The 17,770-nt window shown below is 54.4% G+C and overlaps 1 protein-coding gene across 4 annotated transcripts in view; it reads right to left on the bottom strand.

Moving 5' to 3' along the window:
• Positions 1–17,770, bottom strand: part of VIRMA (vir like m6A methyltransferase associated) — a 57,923-nt gene that overhangs the window by 20,864 nt on the left and 19,289 nt on the right. For 3 of the 4 annotated variants that reach the window (XM_078863955.1, XM_078863957.1, XM_078863958.1), the window contains exons 13-21: positions 16,937–17,091; positions 15,317–15,399; positions 13,617–13,719; positions 13,040–13,276; positions 11,733–12,055; positions 5,548–5,786; positions 4,816–4,914; positions 4,060–4,210; positions 2,988–3,229 (exon numbers count right to left, since the gene is read on the bottom strand). In XM_078863955.1, coding sequence (XP_078720081.1) covers positions 2,988–3,229; positions 4,060–4,210; positions 4,816–4,914; positions 5,548–5,786; positions 11,733–12,055; positions 13,040–13,276; positions 13,617–13,719; positions 15,317–15,399; positions 16,937–17,091 — 1,632 coding nt within the window. The remainder of the gene's footprint in view (positions 1–2,987; positions 3,230–4,059; positions 4,211–4,815; positions 4,915–5,547; positions 5,787–11,732; positions 12,056–13,039; positions 13,277–13,616; positions 13,720–15,316; positions 15,400–16,936; positions 17,092–17,770) is intronic. The other variant, XM_078863956.1, reaches the window with a different exon arrangement.

Genomic DNA, 17,770 nt, shown 5'->3' with positions numbered 1-17,770 from the left:
AGCTCTGATATTTACAGAGGCACGTTCAGCCCACCACCTTCAAACACTTACACAATGATCTAAGCCAGCTGAACGTTCGCACGGATGTCATTTAAAGTTTAAACTAACGTGCAAATGTCACCGATGTTGAGGCTGGGCTGGTGGCGTCGCGGACCATGGGGTGGGTACTGATAGATGCCGGCTGGCACGAGAATCATCGGCAGCCCGGCGGGCACCCAACGTTACAGGTCCCCGCACAAATCTCCAATTCGCTCTGCGACGTATTTTTTCGGGTCGTTATCGCGTGCAGTTTGGCGTGACGCGCTGGGAGTGCAACGAAGGACACGGTGCCAGAGAACGCGCCGCACGTCTCCAGCGCACATCGAAGAGCTACCCAGCACAACCACAAAAATCCACGCAGTGGTACATCTCTGATTACACGGCAAATCCTGCCATTATGTGCCACGCTGGTCCTCCAGGCCTGGGGCACACCTGCGTGACGCTATCAGCCGCATCTGCGTCTCCTAGCCCATCCCGGCCGCTCACAATTACCCTCCCAGCCCCCCACCCACCCCCGTCCCCACTCTCCATGCCCGGCAGCCCAGCTCGCTCAAACCAACCCACGGCTGGGGGCTACGAAGACAATCTCCCCAAACCGCCCAGTCGGGCGGGTGCCGCCGTAATCCACGTTGACGCGTCCGTGTGGAGCATATTAGGAAAATCTCTTTGATTAAAATTTCACCTGGCTGCCCCGTGAGGAGGCAGCGGCTGAGAGTGCGACCAGGTCGGGCCGTCTGCAGTCTGTAATTATCGCAGGCTCCCTCCCACTCCCTGCCCGGGGAGCAAGCTGTGCGGCTGCGTAGCGGTGAATGCGCAACGTGCAAAGTGCTCACAGGGTGCATGGAGGGCGCCGTGTGCTCTTGCTAACACTCCATTCCCTGCTGCCGAAGGCGGCAACGTTTGTACGTCCACGTGGGTGGATGGGGTTGGGGAGTAGCACTGCTCGTGGCGGCGGCGGGCGGCAGCACCGCCAAGCGGTGCCGGAGTTTGAGAGCGGCGCCCGCGGTGGCACCGCCGGACGGCGCACAGCCCAAGACGGCGCACGCGCGAGAAACCCTAACCCTGCTCGCCCATTAGAGAACCCCAGCGGGTTTTTTCTTCGGAGTCGCGTTGTTTACATACAAAACAGCGGCCCTGCCGGCGACCGCCCCGCACCTGCGGATTACCATTCTGCCGACGCAAGCGCGAGTTGGCTTTGCCCTACGCCACCCCCCCTTCGCGACGAAGCCACCGGGGCGTGCTGACACGCACCGCCACGTACACGGCTCGAGGCTGCCGCCCACCCTGGCCACCCGCCCACCCTCCTTCCCGACCACCAACCCGCCCCCACGGTACGCGAATTTTTGAAACCAAGCACACATTTTGGAATTCTATTTTGCAACATGTGTTGGCAGTGCTGTACGAGCACAGACCAAGAACATTCTTACTTTCGTCATTTACCCTGCCCATAATCAAAACAATATATTCTGACGCAAACAATTGGGGGAATTTCCTGAACATCGTAGAAATAGTTATTTCATTAACCTTGGCAGAATGCCGCCCTGAAATAATCTACACTTCTCCAGCGGTCGCATGTACAAAGTCTGTACAAGCAGTAACGTATGCTTGCTCACAGCAAGATGATTTATTTGTGCGAGAACTTGTAAAATGGAGCATCATAGACATTATCAAGCCGGGTCTCTTAAATGCAGTGCTGCACTCTTGGGTTATATTTTTCTTCGCTGCATTGCTACGTATAATAATATATTTATTTGTATCTAGCGCAGTCATTCATGCAAATTGCATCTCAAAACGCAGTACAACTCGTCACGTACCAGAAGCACAAAAACCAGACAAGTGGGAAGGCAGTCAGAACCAGTGCCAAAACCTGCCCAAGCTCTGTGATCCTATATTTGAATATTTAGCCTTTTTTGTCAGATGTTGCACAAAACCTCAAAAGTGCACGACAATCCAAGTCCCTGCCAGTGCTTTGTGGGTTAAGCGTCGCTCGTCGCGGCGCACATAAGCGTGATGTCATCCGCCAGCTCCGCGGCGCAGCATCGCGGAGCACTCCCACCGCCCCACCCCCCCCAACCCCCCCCCCCACGTGTGCTCAGCGTCGCAGCGACGCGACCCTCGCATATCGGATTGCAGCCGAGATCAGCGCTCGCGCTGCCTCCCGGCAAAGTGCCCGAGCATCTTAACGACGCCCTCCCCCCCAGCGGTCGTCATTCAACCAACCAGGCCGGCACCCCCCGCCGTGCGGCAGCAGCACTCACGGCTCGCTTACTTAGCAGACGTGGCCCCGGGCCTCCTGACCCCTGCTATTAACCCGTTCGTCCCCGTGCCCTCCTCTGTTTAATGGCAATTTACACCCCCCCCCTCCAAATTGCTTAAGCGCTGCTGCTTGTTCTCCGGGCTCATCCCTCCGCTCGAGGTTCCTGCTTAACGCTCGGCATTCACGTGCTCCCTGGCTCCCTGCTTTTACACTCGCAACGCGCAACCTCTCGTGCCCTGCTGTGTGTCCGCTACACCTTGACACTGCAAAACCTTAACCTTTAGCCTCAACACTTAATTTTATGGTGAAGTACACTAAATAATTTATGGAAAGATAAAGCTGTGAATGCAAACTCTCCACAGGAAAGACTTTTACGTAGTTTCACCACCTCCGATTAGTACGGTTGGCTACGTACGGTGCGAAACAAGTTCAATACACATACGTCACAAAAGAGTTGCCGCAAAAAATAGCATGGGTCACTCTCGGATGCAAACCAAGCGTCTGTTTAAGAAGCACACTGGACAAAACGGACGCGATGCATAATCCCACAAATCACAGCGCACGTCATGCCAGCCAGCCCGGCCCCACGAAAGCCGCCGATCTCCTCCTTTCCAAAGTCCCAACGCGACCCAGGGGCCAGGCGGCGGCCTCACCTCCCCACGCACCACGACGACGCCCTCACGGCACCCACCAGCGGACGTGGTAGAGGCCGTAGCTGTGCTCGGCGAGCAGCGCGAGGGCCCGCAGGCCGCATAGCAGGCCGCGGCCGGCGGGCTCTCCGCCGCGGCCCAGCAGCTCCAGCAGCGCGTCGCAAGCCGGGGCCAACGCGTCGCGGCAGGGCACGTTGTTGTTAGCGGCGAGGAGGAGGAGGAGCGGAGAGTCCTGGCTCGCGGCTGAGCCTTCACCCGAGACGCTCGGGCAAAGGCTGATGTCCTGGGGGGGAAGTGGTGGCGATAAAAGACAAAAACAATGATCGCAATGATGGCGGCGACGACGGTGAGAAATGTCTCGTGAAAACGACGGTAACAATAACGCCGATGGCGACGATGTTGAAAAGCACACCATGACTCGGGTAGGATTCGTGGATTGCGACTGATGGTTTGTGCAAAGGGAATCGTGACACCGCACCTACGGGGGTGGTGCCTGTAAAGAGGCAGCACAGCAAATATGTCACCCGCCTTAACCACACAGTATATCAGCGTTCTTCCTTGGCGCGTGTGGGTTCTGTCCGGCACTCTGGTTTTCTCGCACAAGCGTAAATGGCCAAACGGCAAGGCTCATTTCTGAACGAGACCTCTTGACACTCGGCAAAGATGTTGCTTAGAAAAAAAATAACCACTCTCTCCGAGGCTTCTGCGGCCACCCCACAGATCCGTATCACATGCACTTCATATGCTTTTTACTACTATTATACCGTTGTTGCGATTCATTGTTATTTCAAAGCCTTCCATAATGAGGCAATTGCTGAAGAGAACCAGGAAGCTACGATACAATGGAGCAGCTTTATGGCAAATCATCGCTGGCGATCTTCACCAACCACAAATATCACTTCGCATGCCTCGCATCACTATGAAGTACACATTTGTTCGGGGCATAGAGATGCAACGATGCATAGACCTAAATCAATTCTTCACGCATCGGATCGCATGTGTACGGATTAATGTTTTGTACTCGTGTGTGTTGTATGCAAATGGTTTCATGTGGGAGCAGCACCAGCGGCACCACCAGCAGCAGCAGCAGGCATGACCACGAGCGAGCGATACCTGATCGCACAGCGACTGCAGGATGGAGGAAACGCAGTCCTGCGCCTGCTGCTGGTGCACGGAACCGTCGACTGGCGCCCGTAGGATGGCGAGCATTGCGGGTAGCACCTCGGTCAGACGCTCGTCCCCCTTCACGCTCCCCGACACGATGCTGCGGGACCCCGCAGGGTGGCACAATGGGGGGAAATGTAACGACAACGCGCCCATCCATCGAGTCCATTTCATCATTGGGCTCACTTAACCCCTACGGCTACTCGGCACTATATTCACGACAATGCTAACGGGTATACCCGCCGTAACTTGCGAGGTTCGATCAATTCCCACAAGTGCTCTACCACCTTGCACCTGTGTTTACAAGAACAACGCCAATGAAGACGAGGCCGTGTTGGTAGTACTCGAGCTGGTGTAGGAAATTCCACATTCCGACAATGAGCAGCAGTGACCCTCCATTGTAACAATGCTGCCCACTACCCACCAAGTGGGATCAATCTTCGTCACTCCACATGGATGACAATGATCGGTGGGGATTGACCACAAACCGGATTTTACAAACTCGTGAAGCTTCGGACTGGGAATCGAGCGATCTTACTACAGGCGGCCAGATGGGCCGGAACTTTTTTTTTTACTCCAAATGAAAGTCACTTCCTGCTACGCATACCTGGTTGATCTGACAGATTGCTTACCTGGAACTGCACAGAAACTTTTACAAATGCAAATCATCGAGCAGGCGCAGTGGGAGTGGGAGTGGAGGGGCACCTGAGGAATGCTGCCTTGCAGGACGCGTGTGCTACCAGTGCATCCAGGAAGCCGAGAACGCGAGCGATCAGCGGCGAGCACAGACAACCCACGCTCTCACTGCAAAGACAACGTGCACACACAGACAAAGATCCCCCCGGTAGCCTTCACAGAATGCTGGAGCAAGTGCTGTAAGCGAGTAGCACTGGGGGTGGTGTGGTCAGCAACAAGCCCCAGCAGCCATCGTCTCCCCAGTGGTGATGTTCACACGCAGCACCGGGAACTCATTTAAGGCTCAGTCGACCTAGGGGAGTGGGGTAAAGTTTTTAGGTTTTAGAGGAGAGCCTATGGCTAATGTAAATGGGTTCGAGCGGATAACAAGACGAGGGAGTTCAAATTCTGGGTCAGAGAGCAGGATGGTTCGGCATTGGGTTTTTACCTTAAGACGTTTTCAGGCAACAAGGAGTGTTCATAAAAAAATGGGAGGCCGTAGAGATGGAAACAGATGGCGATTAGTCCCCTTGCTGGAGTGCTTCTCCTGGCGAGGCAGGGTACGGCTCCACATCCTCGACGCCCACATGAAGGGAGTTTTACAACTATTGTGCGGCGATCCACCAACCGTCGCTGCTGCCTTCACAGCGCTGGGTCACATGCAGCAGCAGCGCCCAGCAGTGAGCAATAGTATTGGGGATGGGTGCTAGAGATTCCACCGCGGAGTAAACGGCAGCGTCGGGAGTCAGGCTCCGGCCGTACCTGGCGGTGAGCTGAGAGTGCAGCAGCTGCAGTGCTGCTCGCAGCACCATGAGCGCTGGCACCGCGGCCAGGTCGGCCAGCTGCACGGCCACGCGGCGCAGCAGCATCTGCAGCGGCTGGCAGCCGGTGGCCGCCTGTACCGACATCAGCTCGGCCAGCGTGTCTGCCTGCGCCCGCAGGTGCAGGCTCCACAGCTTGCGCGTGTTCAGCGCCGTCGTCACATCCTGCGCCGACAGGGGCTGCGTAGCGGAGACGGGAAGAGGGACGCGGTCATTCGCCAGTGCAGGGCGGCACACCGTATAGCGGTGGCGTCATAATGGGGCCTGTGCCAGACTAGGTACACTTCAACTGGAGTGACTGCAACAAGAGCAGCAGCAGCAACAGCAGCAGCAGCCATTCACCACCGAGTGGCAGTGATGTCACCACGTTGCTCGTGCCCGGCTAGGTACCCATCAGTCAGTCACAACAACAGCAGCAGCAGCCATTAGCACTGAATGGTGGCGACGTCACCACGGTGCTTGTGCCAGGCTGGGTGTATCTTGGCCACGTGGAGAATGGTGGGGGCTCGCTGGCAGAAGGTCATGGGAATGTAGTCACAAGCACAGCCGTTCGTGCGGAACAGCACAAAGCAGCGCAGCCTCAGGTACCCTCACAGGAGGAAGTAAACCAAATGAGCCAGTGGCTCTTATTCTGCGGACAGATCTATAGCCTGCGTGTTCTGGCCTTCAATAAATACAACTTCCATCGTTAGAGTTCAAACTTTAAAGAGCACAATTTAGTGATCTTACTGCAGGGACGCGTTAGAAAGTACCGAAAACTCACAAGCGTGACGTCACAGATTTTATGGCGTTATTGTTCTCATTAACCAAGCTTCAAACTTGTGCAGGACATCCCGCGACGCACAGGGCTAGGTAAAAGGCACGTCAAGGCGCATCCATTCCTCGATCAACATCGATTTCGACACTTGCATACTCGGAGGTGATTCACGGTTCTGTCTCTCCAACAGACATCTACAAATTGATCAGCGAACCTGCTACGGGCCAGTTAGCGAGATGCTATGGAATGCGAAGACAAGAGAGTTTGGGCAGGACGTGTGGCTGGAAGGAATGACGGCCGTGGGCGTGCGAGTGCAAGTGTGCGGTAGTGGAGCGGACCTCGCTTGCGGAAATAGTCAAATGAAGGAAAGGCACCCGGGAGAGGGGGCGTCCACCAGGGAGATGGAGCAATGAAATCGGCTCGTGTGCAGGCTCGCGGTGGAACATTGTGCATCGCGAGACCGTGACAGAGGGCAACAACATGTGGAGGCCTTCATCCAGCAGTGGACAGATCATAGCCGATGACGATACATTATATGAAGCTCTGTCGTTCTGTTTAGTGAACTTGCTACAAGAGCAAGTGAGAGAGATCAGACAGAATGTAAAATTAACAATAAAAAATATATTTTTAAAATCATAATCGCAACCCCGAATCTTGACAATTAATCAAACCTCCAGACCCGCCCGCCTTGGTGAAAGGCGCTTTACAAACACAAAATAGAATAGAACGGTGACACACCGGTTGGGTATGCACGAGATCTGAGATAAGAGAAATTGGCTTTGTTGGGCTGCATCTTCCTCCTTTAAGCCCAAGTGTAAGCAGCGAACACACCCAAAAGGCGTAAATAAAAACACAACCACACCTACCGGCACGGCCACATACCTGAGCGCACGACTACTCTATTCATACATCATCACCGTTGTTATTTTAGCGCTCTACTTGTAGAGAGTAGTCTATAGAAAGGGACAGCTCAACTAAAATGCAACTGCCAGACTTGTCACCCGAACCTCTGCAGGAGTCCACATCATCCCGAGACTCTGATGCCCCCACTGGCTCCCAATCCATTCCTGCACCGACCGCAAGATCTCACTCACAAGTCCATCAAGAACCTCCATGAACTTGCTCCCCACCTCCCCCCTCCACTCCCGTCTTCCTATCACTCCCCTCTCACCTCCATCTGCTCCCCCCCCCCCTCCATGCAATCTCCGTTCTGTCAAAGCCCTTTGGTCAGTGCAAGATCACTTTATTCTCCTCGGCTGCTCCCACAGCATGGAAATTCCATCCCCCCTGGAAACGGCACTGTTGACTCCCTGTCCCAGTTCAAGTCGAGGCTCAAGACCTTCCCCTTTTTCCTCGGTCTACTGCTGCCTACACTTTTCTCGCTGTCGCGTAAACATGCCCACTGTTGATGCGGTCGCATCTTAAGACGATCCGTAAATCTACACTGCATTGTTACCCAGGCCCACGATTTGTAAACTCCTGCACCAGTCGCTACACAGTGCACAGTGGTACCACATCCCCTCATGGGCAGAGATCACGTGGCCAGGCCAGGGGCACGTGTCCTCACCAAACGCCGCACACCTGAGCGGGGGTTTTGCTTGGATCTGAGTTTGAAACCCACTTGCCGCCCAACATGAAAAGCGACCTTGGGCAGGCAGACGTGGGTAGGGAGGGAGGAGGGAGACCGCCGTGCGAGGGGCACGGCGGTGTTGACGCGGACGGTTGGAGGCCAATGCAAACCGGTCCATCTGGACACGACCAGACCCAACGCAGGTGGGACGAGCACGGCCGGAGAGGACCTCGCGCTCACCGCCACTGCGGGCCAAGAAGGCGCCGGGGGCCGATAGAGCGTCGCCACCTTTGAAGTGTAACGCCACGTGGTCGCCGAGCGTAGGCACAACATGTCAAGCTGCCAGCAACAAACAGCACGATAAAAAATTGCCGGAGATAACAATCAAACAAATTTCTGGAATTGATGAAGGAAATGGCTTGGGGGGGAAAAAAGGTGATGGGCGGGGAATTCAAAGTCAAACATATCTGAAGTAGAATATCTTCACCATATCAGCAGAGTGGAAAACTACATGTAAACACGTTGTCATGAGCGGTGGATTATTATGCAACTAACAAAAAATAAAATCCGGACGTTTAGTGTCCCAGGAAATTTTTCATATTTCCTAGGACAGCAGCTGCCTAAAGGGCAAGACGACAATCCAGAGAAAACCAGGACAGGTGGTGACTCGAGACCGAGGGACGGACCACCATCAACAACTATGCCCTTGTGCTCTCTCGCCCCACGCAAGGCAGCTTACATGGGGAGCGAACGCACGAGCGGCGACAGATAATAATCCCTGCACGAGGTCACCCAACAGACCCCTGGTGGACACCGGCCATTGTCGCCGACGGTTTGAGTGAGAACGGGGAGCGCGCCGAACAATGTCACGACAGATTACGGCGGCGGCGCGGCCGTGTCGAGTCACTTATCATCGGGCTCCAGGGTCGGCGACCGCGATTGAAGAATATTAATTCCCATGAGCCCCAGCGAGACACGCGGTCTTAGCCTGCAAGTCCTGACATGCACGCGCGGGGGAGAATATAATAAAGAAGTCAATTCACCGAGTCTGGCTGGCTCTTGGCAGCCTTCCCTCTACCAGAGCAAGCTCGCATTGTCCTTCCCCGAAGCCAATTGATAAATAGAAATTCAAGCCCTTATTTTTAGTTTTTAAGGTCTGATGAAAAAAAGTATTTGATTTCGATGAAGCTGCAGCATTCATCGCATCTGCTCCCCACGCCCCTGCACGCGTGCGGGCGGCGATAGTGGGACTCGATAGTGGGTCTCGATAGTGGGACTCGATAGTGGGACTCGATAGTGGGTCTCGATAGTGGGACTCGATAGTGGGACTCGATAGTGGGTCTTGATAGTGGGACTCGATAGCGGGACTCGATAGCGGGACTCGATAGTGGGACTCGATAGTGGGACTCGATAGTGGGTCTCGATAGTGGGTCTCGATAGTGGGTCTCGATAGTGGGACTCGATAGTGGGTCTCGATAGTGGGACTCGATAGTGGGTCTCGATAGTGGGTCTCGATAGTGGGTCTCGATAGTGGGACTCGATAGTGGGTCTCGATAGTGGGTCTCGATAGTGGGACTCGATAGTGGGTCTCGATAGTGGGTCTCGATAGTGGGACTCGATAGTGGGACTCGATAGTGGGACTCGATAGTGGGTCTCGATAGTGGGACTCGATAGTGGGACTCGATAGTGGGACTCGATAGTGGGTCTCGATAGTGGGACTCGATAGTGGGACTCGATAGTGGGACTCGATAGTGGGACTCGATAGTGGGTCTCGATAGTGGGACTCGATAGTGGGTCTCGATAGTGGGACTCGATAGTGGGACTCGATAGTGGGACTCGATAGTGGGACTCGATAGTGGGTCTCGATAGTGGGTCTCGATAGTGGGACTCGATAGTGGGACTCGATAGTGGGACTCGATAGTGGGTCTCGATAGTGGGACTCGATAGTGGGACTCGATAGTGGGTCTCAATAGTGGGACTCGATAGTGGGACTCGATAGTGGGACTCGATAGTGGGTCTCGATAGTGGGTCTCGATAGTGGGACTCGATAGTGGGACTCGATAGTGGGACTCGATAGTGGGTCTCGATAGTGGGACTCGATAGTGGGACTCGATAGTGGGACTCGATAGTGGGACTCGATAGTGGGTCTCGATAGTGGGACTCGATAGTGGGACTCGATAGTGGGACTCGATAGTGGGTCTCGATAGTGGGACTCGATAGTGGGTCTCGATAGTGGGACTCGATAGTGGGACTCGATAGTGGGACTCGATAGTGGGACTCGATAGTGGGTCTCGATAGTGGCTCTCGATAGTGGGACTCGATAGTGGGACTCGATAGTGGGACTCGATAGTGGGACTCGATAGTGGGACTCGATAGTGGGACTCGATAGTGGGACTCGATAGTGGGACTCGATAGTGGGACTCGATAGTGGGACTCGATAGTGGGTCTCGATAGTGGGACTCGATAGTGGGACTCGATAGTGAGTCTAGCACAACAATCTCACCGAGTGGGACGGCGCATGCTAATTATTAGGGCTGGTTGTATTCGGCTGCGGTGAGAAGGGCAAATTATTAGGATTCAGTGGAAAAATTGGCCAAACTTTATGGGTTGGGGGGGGGTTCAGAAGTTTGTTGGTGGAGAGTTCTGCATATGACTTTTACGAGCAGAAGAACTGCATTCCCGAGGCATCGCGCAGCCTCGCGGAGTTAATCCGAGGGGGGGCGGGGCAGGGGGCGGGGGGGCCTCCCGGAGTCGAAGCTTTTTTGGTGGGGGCTGCAGCTGCACGTCAAATTACACACGGGAGAGATGGGCGTTCACGAGCGGGGCTTCGACGCAACCGCGCACGCGAACGCTCGCGCATCCCCAAGGCGCGAGCTTACGCGAAAAAACAACTTATAAAACCCGCAGGCACTAAAACCGCGTGGGGCGCTTAACTGGCCGGGAGAAGGTCCGCGCGTAAGATTTAGGAAGGGTTCAGCTCAAAAGGAGAACGATAAAACGGCGTTTGAACTTTAGAACGCATCAATAAATATCACGCTTTCCTCATTGCCAACCTCCCCGGTCGCCGCTCGCACCTGTTTGACCACGGCCGCGATTTGTTGCGGCGCTAGGCACGGTGCGTAAAAGAACAACGCGGCGCTCCACGCGGGGACCTCGACAGGCCAAAGTCCACAAAATCCCAACGACAAACCGGCCGGCTGCGAGGCGGCCGACGCGGCCGCGTGAAGATGAGCGCGGGCGATAACGCGCCGCCGCCGTGCACTTCCTCCTAAAGGTCGGGGGGGGGGGGGGATGGCTTCACCAGATCCAGGTACAGTGCGGCGCGCCCAGAGCCCCCTCCGTCCCATTTGGAACAAGACCCACGAACCGGAGCCAACGCACGCAAACAGATAAAATTCTGTTTTGATGAGGAAACATTAAACCTATTTTCATTTTGCATTCCTCTCTAGCATGACATTCTTTTGACTATCTCCCCCACCCAACCCTCCCCCCCCACTGCGTTTGTTTTGGTAACAAACACAATTACGAAAGCAGCTCAATGCTTTGTGCGAATTATTATTTTTTACAACCGAGATGAGATAAGGGTCCAAGGTGTAGGCGTGGAGACCCTCTACCCGTGGCCGGAGATTACCGGAAAAATGCAAACGCGGCCTCGCAGCTCCCGGTCGCATCAAAGCAGCGGGCACCACAGGGGCCGGCACCGACCGCGGCCCAGAGGGCACGGGGTTTTTGCTCGACCCCGGGCGACCAGCGGACGAGCGGAGGACCACGGGGGAGACGTTGGAGCGCGGCACCTCACCTCCGCGGCGTGCATGGGCAGCGGCAGGGGCAGCAGCTCGGTGAGCAGCAGCAGGCCCGAGTAGAAGCTCTCGGGCGCCGCCAAGGTGCAGTCGAGCACCTCGCGCAGCATGAGCGACCACGTGTTGGAGGCGAGCGTGTCGCCCGAGCCGGCCGCCTGCTCGCCCACGCCCTGCGTGAAGGCCAGCAGGGTGTCCACGGCCAGCGTCTGCACCTGCTGCTCCTCGGCCTCCAGCTGGCCCGACAGTGGCACCGAGCACAGCACCGTGTGCAGCGACACCAGCGCCGCCGGCAGCCGCGAGTCGCGCAGCTCGAAGCCGCCACCTGCGCCGGGGACACGTCGTAAAGTTCGCAATGGTCAAACCGGTCACGTGGCTCGGAGAACACCGGCCTCCCGCGTGTACAGGGTATGGCACCTCAACCTCGGCCAAACTGTTCTCACGGGGCTTCCAAAAAGTATGTATATTGAACTTCTTTCGCACCGTGCTAATAGGAGGTGCGGGGGAAGGGCAACAAACTAAAACACAAAAAGCAGTTCTCAAGAAATGTGTTCTCAATCTAAATTGAAAAGTGCATAGCTCCAGTGGCTTCCTAATATCAGAAGAGCGTTCCAGACGGCCGCAGACGCGCATCTGAACGCGATTCACGACGGGGGCATAGAGCGGCATTGGGATTCTGTGCTTCGGTTTGGCGGATTGTTTGCGACACGTAGAGAAATTGTGGCCTTGTAAAACACGGTTGGAGCACGTGCTACAGTACGAGCGATCGGTTGGCTGGTGTTTGTGGATTAGGGGTAGGACGGGGGTCAGGTTGGTCAGTGTGCTCCGCCCCCTTACCCCTCCCCTACCAAGTACAGCTGTTTCACTTTTCATTTACGTGTCACCACTGCGGGGTCACTCACGCCGACAATGCAAGCCACGCAGGTGTTCTCCGTCATGGCAAAGAAAAAGCAGAGCGCTTTGCCAGAGCGTTAATGCGAGATGCGACCACAATATCCAGTGATGGCGCAGTGGTTTGTGCACTGCACAATGAACCAATGGTTCAACTCCTGGCCATGACTAACAACAGTGGCAAGCAGTAACCGAACCGGTCCTGAGCACGCCACCTTCACCAACCTGCACTGACCAGCATGGTGAAATACGGTCAACGAACCCTCATGACCGACACCGCACGAGAAGGCCGATAACATCCCATAGTGGGCCGACACAGTGGCTGTAAACGGAACTCTCTCGTCGTTACGGTTCTAGACCGTGCGACATGAGCCATCCCCGCTAGCCATCCCCGTCGACCCAGCGCCAGGCGCGGTACCTTGCGGCCCGCCGCCCAGCAGCTCGGCCAGCATGGCCTGCAGCAGCGAGAGGGCGCACGTGGCGATGGAGAGCACCAGGCTGCGCTGCAGGCTGGCCATGGCGCCGGCGTGGTGGCGCCACGCCTGCAGCAGCACGGCGCTCAGCTTCTGCAGCACGCGGATGAAGAGGTCGAGAGCGTCGGCCGAGAAGAGCTGGATCACGGCGAGGTTCCAGCGCAGGTCCTTCTGCTGCCCTGCTGGCGCGGGCACACCCATCCACACACACGCAGACGGTCGCAAACTTAGCGCGGGATCCAAGGGCGAATAACGACAACAGCAGAGGAAAAACCAAAAGTTGGGTCAAAGGTTAAAAAAGCCAGTGATATCCAACTGAAAATGAGCATTGAGATAGTGGCTCACCTCCAGCTTACCAATTGGCTAGAGGTAAAATGTTCACATCGACTCCATATGAATGTGTAGAACTTCTTTCGCACCTTACGTAGCCAACCGTGCTAATGGGATTATCAACAAGTTATCGATAATCATGTTAGCAAAGTCGGATAAAAGGCAGACTTTAGAAGCGATCGTCGCACGGACCTTTGATGGGCGGGGGAGGGCAGGCGATGTGCTTGAGGACCCTCAGTGCCGTGGCCAGGCCCGGCCCCTCATGGGCAACGTGGATCGTTAGACTGTCCAGGTTCTGCAGGTCAAAGGGCACACACGCCACACGTTACCCACACAGTCCTGACAATGCTGCCCAACTCCAGCCCTTGCCACCCACTCAGCAGCGTTGGCGGCAGCGTCCGAGACGATGCACGCAACGAGTAACCTCCGTGGGAGTTCCACAAATTGCCACATTATTGGCATTTGCTATATAAATTTAAGAAAATATTATTTTAGATCGTGTGCAATGTCTGTGTTGTATATTCTGTCGTGTTAGTTTAGACTGGTTAGGTACATAAGTGGATACTTTGCAATAACTATGCCTATAATAAATAATAATGTCAAGTCACTCCCGGATGAAGGCCTCCCCAAACAGTGTCAGTCATTGGGGTTGTATGACCGTGCGTCACCACGCTGGTCAGTGCAGATTGGGAAAGGGGCCCAGGACCTTGCCAGTGATGGTAGGCGTGGCCACAAATCAAACTCAGATCGCAGTGTGATAACTACTGCACCATCACTCCACGAACAACACATAGTTGGCTACATATTTGGAGTGTTAAAGGTTTCCTCCTGTAATTATTCCTTTTAACCAGTGGTGATTACGACAGAGGTGGCGAGACGTTTTTCCACATCTGCCTGAATGTTAATTCTTTTGTGCCTGGTACCAGATCTATCTGCAGTCGAATGTATCAAGAGCTGTGCGATTAATGTAAACGCATTAGCAAACCTTAACAATTCAAAAATCACCAAAATCACCCCCTCGGCCACAACCGATAGGGCTCAAGAGGACAAGCAGGGCCGCGCCGGTGGTGTTGTGTGTTATTCTAAGTGGACGTCATTCAATCACATGGCATTGTTTGCTCGCTGAATGCGGCAAGCCACCCTAATTCCACTGTCACACGGGTCTCACGAGACAAAACAGGTTTTTCTCAGCCTCCATTTCAGGTGCGGCAGGCAGAACGAGCGGCGGGGCGACACCGCACGCGAGACTGAGCTCACATCAACCGCGCGGATTCCAGCGCGGAGGGCTGTTGGTCGCACCTGACAGTGACACTCCTGCGAAAACCCGTTTGGGCTGTCGCGGCCGGGAGCGACCCGCGCGGTCAAACGGAGCCACAGAGGTGGCGGCGGCCGGGAGTCTCAGGAAACCGATGCCGCGTCGGGAGGCTACCGACGACCGGCACCACCGAGATCCCGAGTGTGAGTCAAGGTGTCGGCCACGTGCGATTAAAACCGGGTTGCTCAAGCGCAGCAAGTCGGTGGTTTCAGCAGCCTGGACGATCACCTGTGACCGTGTAAATATGCAACTGTGAAAATTGGTTGTTTAGCGTAATTTGTCTTGATCTTGGGTTGGTTTCATGTGACAAATACGCTTTGTTGGCGACGTCATCTTTCAGGAGCCAGTCTCACACAAAGGTAGTGGTGCACTGCACATTGCTTCAACGTGCAACAACATCGCGCCAATGGAGTCCAAATGGGGGTATGCACACAAAGAGCAAGAAAATGGAGGTTTGATACTGACCTTGCTACTGGATAACTGATACAGGGACCAGGATTTGCAATGCTGAATTTTGGACAAAGCAGCCACTGATGTAAGTGTAGCAATGTGCTGTGTGTGACCAGGTGCTACTCGCCTGTTTGATGTACTCCGTGAGTGCGGGAATGGAAGATATCTCAAAGTGCAGGTCCTTCACCGGCTCCAGCCACCTGCTCAGCTCTGTGATGACCCAACAGACGTTCGCTTGCATCAGCTTGATCTCATCGTGCCCGTAGAGGCCCGACCATTATTTCACCTTTATAATCCTGGACCCACATGCCCCTTCCCCCCTACTGCCCACCTGAGCTGGGAAGATTTAGCCCCATTCTACCATGACGGCACACAGCCGTAATTATACATTCTGTACAAATCTTCTGCGCTGTGCCGAATGGGTCTCGTGGTGTTCAGGAGAGCTCTTGCTAAAAAATCAGACTACCTCGAAATATTTGTTTAACAGGTCACATGCTGCTGAATGTTGAAACTGGTCTAGGGGTTGCATGTTTAAACAAATCCTCCCGAAAAAGACGAGGCCAAAAAGCCCATTCAGCTGATGTACCAAAACATTATATTATTTTACTTTACATAGTGACACACCACCATGCACGTTTATTAATAGATGTATTATTTATTTTAAACCTCAAGTGGCGCAGATACCATCGCGCCCATCCCAGCACGCAGCCATTGTGTTGAAACCCAAGCGCATGTCGCGTCAGGCATGACAAAATCCAATCGAAGAGTGACTCAAAAGCGGCGAGATTTTAAAAACTTTCCGCATTGTTCCAACTGCCACGCTGGAAAATAGAACCGGGGCGGGGGGGGACGACCTCCGGATCAAAAGCCCAGTGCGTAGACGGTTCCACCATGGCAGCATCCTTCACGTGGGAACCCGTTCGCAAAGCGATGGTTAATCCGTACGCGAATTACAGCGAGTTTCACGCGTCTGTTGAGTGTTGACGTGGCAATATAAAAACCGCGTCGGCCCTGTCATTAAACACAAAAAAAAGTGGGGCTGTACACCCGTGTGTTTGTACAAGTTCACTTCCATCACTCAATTACGAGAGCGGGGGGTGGGCACACCTGTTTGTGGGATTCTCGGAGCCCGGGCTGGCTCGGCCACATTCTGCCGAGCCGCTGGGCTCACGCCAAAAGGTGGCGTCTCTCTGCTTTTAATCCCCGAGTGTCCCCTTCCGCTGGCATCGCGCGCCACGGTCGCGGCAGCCGTGTGGTGCGGAGAGAGCGAGGCCAGTCCCGATAGAATGCGGGGATCGTAGAGGTGCAGCGAGTTGTCAACAATCTCATTGGGAAGAGGTTGCGTTTGTTGTCGTCGTCGTCATCACCGTCAACCACGATCAATCCACTGCTGCGCGAAGGCTTCCCCAAGCAGTCTACATCTCTCGCGGCCTCGCGACGCGCATTTAGAATATTAATTTAAGTAAAATCTCAATCTTCACCTTTGCCGAGTGTAAGCAAGATTTCGACTCGCGACAGGCGAATTCCAGGAGCGAGTGGCGCTTGCACGGTGCGTGGCGAGTTTACAGCACGTATCTATATGTACACATGTCGAACTTGTTAAGCGCTGTACTTTGCCAATCTTGCTCATCGGAGGTTGCGGGGGAAGAACAACAAACTAATCACAAAAAGCAGTTAATGAGGCAAGGGGAGTGCGCAGGGGGTGCCGCGTGTGTGGCGAGCGTGCGGGCGGGCTGGGCGGACGCACCCTGCAACTTGGCGTTGCCCTCGTCTTCCTTGCACAAATGCAGCAGTGGCGTGCCGTAGTGCTCCAGCATGGCCACCTCGCTGGACAGCTGCACCGCCAGCAGCACCAGCATGCACGCGTAGTTGGACGCCACGGACTTCTTGGATTTCACCTCGCTGTGGAGGAACAAGGAAGCGACATTTGAAAGACTCCTCTTCCTACAAACCAGCCCCTTCCCCCCCCCACTTTAAAGTAAAACAATTTCTAAGATAAATCGGTGCAGGATTGAGAACGAATTGTTTGGGGAGGTCGAGGACGACTTGGCGAGGCTTTTTGCCAGCAGTGGATTGATCGTGGCTAAGGCTACGATTTGAAAGTAAAGAAAGCGTCAAACCTAATGTGGTTCCTTTAGCACCCCACTCCTTCCAAAGTAAAATTATCATTATCAGCCATCGTCAATCCACTGCTGGATGAAAGCTTTCCCAAGCTGCCACCACCTCTCACGATCCCGCAATTTAACAATCGGAGGGCCTGTAGATGAACATTTTTGTATCGCTCCATCTCTACAATGGAAGTATTCACGGATGCATTTCATTCCTTGGCTGTTGTGTACAGCCGTTTCCACAAATTCACCAATTTTATTCATATTCACGATTTCTTTGAAACACCATCACTTCTGTGCCAAATCGTAGTCTTTATCACGACTGACAATGATGCCAACGATGATCTTTGAACATGTTTCATGTAGTTATCTCATGTCTTGAGCCTACCATCTCAGTTTCCATTCAGCCAGTGGGCACTGTTGTGCTATCAAGATAAATATTAAATAAATACTGGCATCCAGTACATAAACAC

Source organism: Lampetra fluviatilis, chromosome 17 (genome assembly GCF_964198595.1).
Source record: "Lampetra fluviatilis chromosome 17, kcLamFluv1.1, whole genome shotgun sequence".
Lineage (NCBI taxonomy): Eukaryota > Metazoa > Chordata > Hyperoartia > Petromyzontiformes > Petromyzontidae > Lampetra > Lampetra fluviatilis.
This window is presented reverse-complemented; position numbering and strand designations above follow the sequence as displayed.